Source organism: Esox lucius, chromosome 14, assembly GCF_011004845.1.
Source record: "Esox lucius isolate fEsoLuc1 chromosome 14, fEsoLuc1.pri, whole genome shotgun sequence".
Taxonomy (NCBI): Eukaryota; Metazoa; Chordata; class Actinopteri; order Esociformes; family Esocidae; genus Esox; species Esox lucius.
The window spans coordinates 4,559,581-4,567,897 of record NC_047582.1 but is presented as its reverse complement, the minus strand read 5'-3'; the positions used below and the strand labels follow the sequence as shown (position 1 = coordinate 4,567,897).

The following is an 8,317-nucleotide window of genomic DNA, read 5'->3' as shown; positions in this document are numbered from 1 at the left end:
CATAAAATAATGTTTAGTGATGCAGATTAGCATAGACAACACTAAAGGTATTGCAGTGATGCACTTTGGAAAGTTGGAGAAATAAAAGGTTAGTGAAGAAATATGCAAGTCATAGGTTTAATAATATATATTTTATCAAATAAATACAAACAAAAACAACTAAATCTCAACATTCAGCACAATAATGTCACAAAAAGAACAAAGAAAACCCAGCTCTAGAGCCACCTCTGGGTCCTGCTGTACACACTGACAATGGAACAACTTTCCACAGACGTCACAGCACACCCATGTCACCTTGAGCAGTTGCTTGTGTGGGGAGCTTGCAGGTGGATTTTGCTTCCCGCAATGGCAGCAGAAGGCCATACCATCATCTATTGATTTGAAAAACAAATACAAATGTAATTAACATATTTCTCAATATAGAAAAAACATTGACATAACATAGGAATAAAAGTCACCTGAGGGTGGTGCCATGGGTGGTGTGACTGAGATGGCTGGTGGAGCTTTGGAGGAGTTCTGTGGCCTGCCTAGTTGAGCTGTAGAGGGCAATTTTTTGTTTGTTAACCGTCAGTTTATAAAACAGTAGTACTTTTGAACCACAGTTCCTTAAAAAAAAAAAAGAAACCTTGTTTACTTCTGGAGGTTGTTTTTTTACTGGGGGCAGGGACACTAGACGAGGCTGTATGACCAGGGGAGACCGAGAAGGAAGATGGTGCAGAGGAAGCCATTTTGGTGGAAATGGACAGGGGGGTTGGTGTGCGTCTTGATGGTGGAAGAAACCGTCGACGATGGGCTGGAGGAGCAGGTGTTGGTAGTGGTGGGGATGAGGGGGGGACGATGAAATGGCCGGGAGAGCAGGCACTTAGCCTATTTCTGCAGCTGGGGGCCCTGGGAGGTCCTACAGGTGTTAGACACTGAGAGGTTCTGGCGATGCCGCTGTCAGGAGTGGTGTCAGCAGCAGCAAAGGGTCCAGCATAAGCGATGGTATTGATGGTCTCTTCCATGGCAGCCCTCTCCTGTGCCTTCGGTCTTCTGAGGGCTGCACAGCGCTCTGTCTCCTCTGCTTCAGCCCTCTCATTCACACACCTCTCCTGCCACTGGCGTGTGTAGTCCTCCCTGGTGAGGCATGTGGCAACCACAGGGGATCTCCGGTATCGGTATGGCTGATACCTCAAGGTGGTGAGAATGTACCCCAGGTCCTTTGCTATCAGCCCCCCCTCTAATAGGGTGTGCTCATCTACATTTAGGGAAGAGGCTGGGGCAGCAAGGGAGGTAGGGAGGGATGTTGGACCTGGGGCGGAGGGTCCCCCTGTGGTTGCCGGAGAGGAGGTGCTGCTGGGACCCAGCAGTGACTTAGACGTCATCAAAAAAGGGAATAGGCCACACTTCTTAAAACCTTCCACTGCAAAGCGCATGTCCTTGCACCGCTGGTACGGGTAGCGGAATACTCTGGCAAATTCAAATTTGTTTACAATGTAAGAATTATCGAATTGGCTGAGGTCCCCAGCTACCTTGGAGAACTCAGCTTTCAAAGGGCCAAAGCATGCCACGTCCAGTGGCTGCAGGACATCGGTGCTGTGTGGTGGAAGGCAAAGAAGTATGACTCCTTCCCTTTGTGCCGCCGCGAGCACCTCCAGGTCCATGTGGCTCTTGTGTCCATCGAAGACTAGAAGGAGAGGGCGCTCCTTTACTGCATGATGTAAAAAGTGCTGAAACCACTTCCTGAACAGGCCCCCATCGATGTATCCAGTTGATGACTCTCCATACAAAGCTTGTGGGGGGCCTCCCTGTGTGTAGTGCCCACCAGGGAAACACTTGGGGTAGATGATGAATGGGGGGACATCCTCCCCAGCTGCATTCAGACAGGCCAGTACAGTTATGTGTTCCCTGGTCCCTGGGGCCTGCTGGTACACATGTTTTGTGCCCCGGGGAACCAGGTGCTTGCTCTGGTCGCTACGAAACCTAGACTCACCACAGTTGTAGATTTGTCTGGGTTTCTCCCTCAACCCGCTCTCCTCCAGAATCTTCTCATATGTTATAAAGAAGCTATCCATCGTCCAACGTTTGGCAGACTCAGCTTGCCCTTTTTCCAGGCTGTCTGGCCTCCTCATGCTTAAGTTCCAGTGCCTCCTCCTGAACATTTCCCACCACTTCTTCCCCAGTGATGGGAGTGTCTCCCCTGGGTGCCGAAATCTACAAAAAAATATAAATAAACTATCCAGGATAAAGCTTTATTTTTTGGCATCACATTACACATACAACAGAAATGACAGTCAGTACAGCATTCTGCATTGAAACACAGATCCCCATCTACCTGTGTATTTTATCGGCATAAGACATCAGCCTTTGTCTGGTAAAAGGGAACCCATGGCTGGCACAGTAGCGACAGTACCGTACTAAAGAATTTTACTGTCGGGGGTCCACTGCGACTGCCATGGGTCACCCGGCCGCTCAGCCTGTCCGCCAAGGTCTGCCTAGGTACACAGTGCACCTTGGTAAATTAGAAAAAAATATATTAGCAGATGAAATGTACATAGACAGGTTAATCTCCTCAAACAATTGATTTACTCGAAACGCAAGCAGCAAAGCGGCCTCAACTTTTTACGTTAGAAGAGGTTGTTTCTGTGTTTGGCGATACGAAGTTTGAAAGCGGTAATGATGTCGTGTTGAGTAACAAATACACTACAGATATGTTTGGTTTTGTCTATATTTGATGCTGGGAAATGTTGGTCGTATTCTTTAGATGACAATTCGCCTTATTCACCCACGTCACTTCCTTTAAACCAAAACGAGGCTGTGGGGTACGGAAGTAACGTTGGCTCGCCCATCGGTAGACTTCTGTCATAACGTTACCTACAATGCCGCCGCATTGTTGTGTTCCCAAATGTACGTCTTCAAAGAGAAAGAAATCCTATACAGGTCAAAACTTCCATCGTTTCCCCAAAGATCCTGTACTTGGCCGTGAATGGATTCATAAAATAAGAAGAGATCCTGGTCGCCATTTCAAGGTATGATATTAACATTAGTTTACGATGCTAACGTTAGCCATATTTACGTTAACTGTCAGAGATAACTAGCTTAACCTTCTGGCTAAATAGACATGACTTTATTAGCCACGAACCGGTCCTTTTTAAGTTATAACAAGCGAAGGGCTGATTCGGGGGTAACGTTAAGCAAGTTGTTGCTCTTTTTACTAGCCTGGGCAGCTAACGTCCTGCCACCGTGTCTTACAGCAAAATATAAACAAGACGTGATCTGTGCTTGTTTATGATAATAACCATTGCTAATCTAGACCATGTTAAGCACACAACTACGTTTAAAAAAAACATCCATTTTACTGGGTTTTGTGCATCCAAGTAGGCGACATTACTGATTCGTTTTTAGCATCTGTGTTACCTGAGACCTGAATAGTACCTTCCCCAACCCTACGTAACATCGCTATGTGAACTGAGCAACCCATGCCTGTAAACAAATGAACTTATACTTAATATTTATTAATTTTAATAACCAACAGTAGCACCCTGCCTTGCTTTGTAGTGACACATTGGAAACAAGCTATTTTGACTGATGGTTCAAATACACTTTTAGCTAAAGATCACATCAACTGCACATAACATGTTATTTTTAGTCTAGCATGGAAAGATGAACTGTTGATATGAACGATCAAGATGAACTGTTGATATGAACGATCAAGATGAACATTTGAGCGTTTAGCTAGCGTATTCTAGCAGTGCCACCACTCAGCAAACTGAGCAGTTTATCCACAGTCATGATACCTGAATGTTGTAAGGTGCCTCGTTTTTTCGCATTGAGCGAAAAGACTTAGCTCTCACACTGACTGTCTCGCTCCTCGTGACTGTCGGTAAAATAATTTATTGTTAACACTCTAAATAACAGTCAGTCTGGTGTGGTTAATATATCTTAACAATGCTTAGCATCAGCTTGTAATGTTGTCACGTCCTGTTGTTTTATCTAGCTAACAAGCTAACTTTAAAAGTAACGTTAACTAATGTTGATTTCAGAAAAAAAGCTGTGATCGTCTGTGCATTACCTTCCACGTCGTGCACATATCCCTCGAGCCAGTTGCTGTATCCTTTCAGCAAAACAGCCCGGGGAATCATGCAGTCCTTATTGGCCCATTTTTCGACATAGTCCACTGTTATTTCGGGAAGACATGAAAGATTTGATGTCCACACAGGTATCGCCATGATGACAGACGCCCGCTGCTGCGCTCTGTCAATGAACTTCCGGTTTAGAGTGTACCCCCTAGCCTCGTTTTGGATTTCAAGATGGAGGCGCGGTGAATAAGGTCCACGAAACCTATCGGTTATCCTACCTGCGCCAAAACAACCGTTTTGCTTCCCCATTGGTTAAATGTTCAAAACGTACGATACTACCGGGATTCTGGTAATAGTCTATAGCAAAGTCAGGTCTGATGCACACTTGCGGAAGGGGTGCATTAAGTGCGCAAGAGGTGCATTAAGTGCGCAAGAGGGCGCTGATGATCATACATAGAGAACAACACTACAGAATTGGGACACCCTACGGTCTTGCACCCCTTAGCAAGTGGAAACGAAGCTCTTCGATAATTTGAAGCTTTCCAACCGTTTCGAAAATAGGTTCACCACTTGAGGCTTTGACAAACACTTTGTACACAAGTGGCAGCTGTTGGTCAAAATAATGTAGAGCAGGCAAATTAGTAAAGATGACCACACGCCAAGACGACACCGTTATGGTTGGTTCGTTGGAGTTTATTCATCCTTTGTGGAAAAAATGTATGAGCCTTTCCGAGATGAAGAAACAGGGAAACGTTTTTGTGGAACAACATTATCTACGCATTAACAGGGCAGCGGAGGTCCTTATAACTGGGAAACCCATGCTTCAGTTCAGAGCGAATTCTATTTCTCTGGTTCCATCTCACTAGGTTCTAGGTTTCAATCAATTGAAGCACAACTTTCAAACTGTCTCCTACACAACAACCCTCGAAAAGAGTGGCCTGGTTTCGCCTCCCTCTTGTTTTCGAACAACCAATCAGGTGTTAGGGCGACGGAAGTCTCTAGACGATATTGATGACGCATTTCTTGCAAATCGGTATAAGCATCCGCGCGTACTGTTTGTTTGGAACGTAGGGTACAGGAAGTTCGACAAAAGCTCTGTAGATTTGTGGTCGAACGTAACGTCTCCACACACTTCTTTGATTTAGGTAATCATAAACATCTGTTTGTAAAAATATTGATATTTTTTTTTTATAGATGTCAGACATTGGTGTTTGTTACGGTTAACTAGGCATTACGTGAACGTTCGTTTAAGCTAGTCAGATCATACCAAATGACAACTAGCTAAAAGGCTACTGTAGCTAAATATTAGGTACTGTAACTTGATAAACGGTCAATGATTGCCAGTTTCGTGATTGAGCAACATTATTAGATTGATCATATTTCTTTAACCAAGCGAGGTAACCTTTTCTTCCTCTTTATTCTCACTACGTAGTTGTAGCATCCTATGCCACCATTCATAAACTTATTGCACTCATCTATCTATAATATTTACTAACGCTACCAAATGCTGCTAGTTCGCACTTACGTATATTACTGCCATACTTGCCATATCTAAATGGTCCATAATACTAACCAGATAGCTGCTATATCAATAATACTACCCAGATTGCTGCTAGTTTACAGTACTCCCTTTTTAAATGCTGCTAGTTTAGTGTTATGTATATTGTTGCTTTGTATTATTATTTTCTGTCTGGATATATTCTTGCTTATATACTCTCTCACTACGTAGTTGTCGGGTGCCATATCACAATAATTTAATTGTGGAGGATGATGCTGTGTTGTTCAGTGCATTTGACAAATAATCCTTGAAACCTTAAACTTGACACCTCTCATTGGTGTGAAACTAAGCAGGCTTCAGTTATTCTCTTCATAATCATGTAGTCTTGACTTAGTTTTCAAATATTATGTATATCTTCTCAACCATGTCCTACTACACTATCCTCTTGTTTGCTATACCACAGATGAGCAAATACATTTTAACTGGTTCATTTGAGAAATTATTGACAATTTATTCTCGGTCTAGTCTTTTGCAGGTTGTCCTTAATCTGTCCAGTTGAACTACAGCAATGGTCTGCATTCCCTGCATTGTCATTCCAGTCCTCTTGTGGGTGTATAAAAGGTTCCTTGAACCAATCATCTACCCCTTCATTGGTCCAATTATAAGCCGATTTTGGCCTACGAACATAGCCGTCCAGGAGAGTGGCACAGGTGATGTAAAAGCCAGTGAAAAGAGCAATGGAGCATGCAAGGTAATTTATCATTGAAACCCTGTTTTGGAATTTAGTTTGGGAATGCATGAAATTAAAGCTGTTATTCAGTCTTAGATTAATGCCATACATTTCTTTGGGAAAACAACTTAGGCTCTAGAATCCAAACGGTTGAATAACATTTAGTCATCGGGGTGAGTGGTCTTTGTGGGTTGGAATTTTAGAAGCACATCCATAGAAAAGTATTACTTAACAGGCTTTTCCAAATGGCTGCTACTGTATTAAAGATTTCTGTCCACTGGCAAATGTGGAAAACAATTTGAAACGCCTGCAACTTCATTAAGCAAACATGTATCTCATTCACTTACATTTTTTGCATGTGCTTCAGGTGATCAACACATTAGGATGATCAACACATTAGGCTGATCAACACATTAGGTTGGCCACAGACTCAAATTTTGATGTTAGTCTAATAACGCTGTGGATATTTTGTCCTACACTTTCGATTCACACTAGGATCAAATTAGCAGACAAGAGTTGTATGTTATCTGTATGCACTGGGGGTGAACAAAATTATTCAATTAGCAGTACATTTAAATCGGTGACGAATTTTAAGTAAAAACCTGAATATATGAGTGGATGAACATAAATGCGGATGCTTCCATACAGGTGTACGGCGTGATGCAATTAACCGCCTATCATGGCCTGCCCCCATGTATAAAAATGCTGAGCAGTTTCAATGAATTTGATTTTGGATCAAAGTAGCAGTAAGAAAGGATCTAAATGACTTGAAGATGTTGTTTATTGTAGCATGGGTGGCAGGAGCCTCAGTCAAAGATTGTTCAACTGGTTAGTGTTTCAATAGGAACAGTGACTAAGGTTGAATCTGTATTTTGATTTATGGGAAAGACAACAGTATATAGGTTTGGAAATTGTGGTTGTAAGCACTGTGGGAGACATTTTCCTGGCATTGTTTGCATCCACTTATCCCCTTAGATGGGTGCTAGTTATTCTGAAGGATCACATTTATCTAATGGTGAAACATTTGTAACCCGATGGGACTGGTCTCTTCCAGGATGACAATGCCCCCATACAGAGCACAAAGGGTCACTGAATGGTTTGATGTGTATGAAAATGTTTTATTAGACAAAGGCAAAGCCCCCCCCCCCAAAAAAAAAAAAAAAAAAAAACGAAAGCGTATTTGACACCTATGCAATACTGGACAGATTAATGTAAACCTAGCTATGGGCAGGATACCTTAATTTGGTTATTTTGAGAATGTGGATTGACTGGACAGATTCAGCAGCCATCCTATGTACGAGCTAATTATTTTATTTAAAAGCTGTTAGATTGTTATACTGTTGCTTTACTTCATTTGTAAATAAAGCCATCTGTTTTCAGACTAAAGCTGATGTTGTGGTTGCAAATGGACCATCTGCCAATGGACCAGCTACTCCAATCTCTGACAAGAAGATTGACTGACATTTAACATTACACATTAAGTTATATTTACAACTGTTGAAAAAATTATGAATAATAAAAATTTTTCATTCTGGCCTGTACTTAACATATCACTGTTTTCATTATGCTCATTACACTTGCTTTAAGAGTAACAAATAATATTTATGTTTGATTTATTCCCTGATGTTTGTTATAACCTAAAGACAATACCTAATTCTGTTTATTATTTATTCCATATTCTTATTCCATAAATCTATCAATTAAACATTTTAATCACTTTCAACTTTTTCAAATGTGTTTTGCTTACCTCTCCAGCTACTGAACACATGATCTGAAGTATGTGGTGTCTGTACTGTGTAAATTGTGGTTGTTAGGTACAAATGCTCCAAGGTACAGTGTTGTAAAAATGTTTAAGTGGGAAAGGCAGCCACTTGAAAATATTTAATTTAATTGTGACTGGTGAAACTAAAACACCAACTGGTCATGCAAAATCAAAGCAAGACAACTAGCAGCAGCCACATTGTAACAGGGGCTGATATCAGTCCCAAAGAAGGACATGGTTCTCTTTACCGCAATACTAATAGTCAGGGA

General features: G+C 41.9%; 2 protein-coding genes across 4 annotated transcripts; one reads left to right on the top strand and one right to left on the bottom strand.

Annotated features, from left to right (window-relative positions):
- Window positions 1-2,812, bottom strand: LOC105023530. 2 transcript variants are annotated; one of them, XM_010892804.3, is made up of 4 exons: window positions 2,315-2,812; window positions 626-2,193; window positions 459-536; window positions 1-371 (listed from the first exon to the last, which is right to left on the bottom strand). In XM_010892804.3, exons 1-4 carry the CDS (start codon window positions 2,338-2,340, stop codon window positions 160-162), a joined length of 1,884 nt encoding a protein of 627 aa, XP_010891106.3. In that variant the 5' UTR covers window positions 2,341-2,812; the 3' UTR covers window positions 1-159. The 2 variants fall into 2 exon arrangements, with proteins under 2 accessions (XP_010891106.3, XP_010891107.3); XM_010892805.3 differs by having other exon boundaries at window positions 635-2,193.
- Window positions 2,813-5,072: 2,260 nt separating this feature from the next.
- Window positions 5,073-7,827, top strand: LOC105023529 (UPF0729 protein C18orf32 homolog). Of its 2 annotated transcripts, none has more exons than XM_010892801.4 (3): window positions 5,073-5,203; window positions 6,082-6,307; window positions 7,667-7,827. In XM_010892801.4, exons 2-3 carry the CDS (start codon window positions 6,125-6,127, stop codon window positions 7,745-7,747), a joined length of 264 nt encoding a protein of 87 aa, XP_010891103.2. In that variant the 5' UTR covers window positions 5,073-5,203; window positions 6,082-6,124; the 3' UTR covers window positions 7,748-7,827. The 2 variants fall into 2 exon arrangements, with proteins under 2 accessions (XP_010891103.2, XP_010891104.2); XM_010892802.4 differs by lacking the exon at window positions 5,073-5,203 and adding an exon at window positions 5,241-5,455.
- The last annotated feature ends 490 nt before the right edge of the window (window positions 7,828-8,317 follow it).

Excerpts from the sequence above, each read along its gene's own strand:
- LOC105023530 (XM_010892804.3), bottom strand. The coding sequence starts at position 2,340 with ATGTCTTATGCCGATAAAATACACAG. Across the intron at positions 537-625 it reads AACCTCCAGAAGTAAACAAG|CTCAACTAGGCAGGCCACAG; the intron begins GTTTCTTTTTTT and ends TGCCCTCTACAG. Across the intron at positions 372-458 it reads ACCCATGGCACCACCCTCAG|ATGATGGTATGGCCTTCTGC; the intron begins GTGACTTTTATT and ends TCAAATCAATAG.
- LOC105023529 (XM_010892801.4), top strand. The coding sequence starts at position 6,125 with ATGGTCTGCATTCCCTGCATTGTCATTCCAGTCCTCTTGTGGGTGTAT. Across the intron at positions 6,308-7,666 it reads AGAGCAATGGAGCATGCAAG|ACTAAAGCTGATGTTGTGGT; the intron begins GTAATTTATCAT and ends ATCTGTTTTCAG.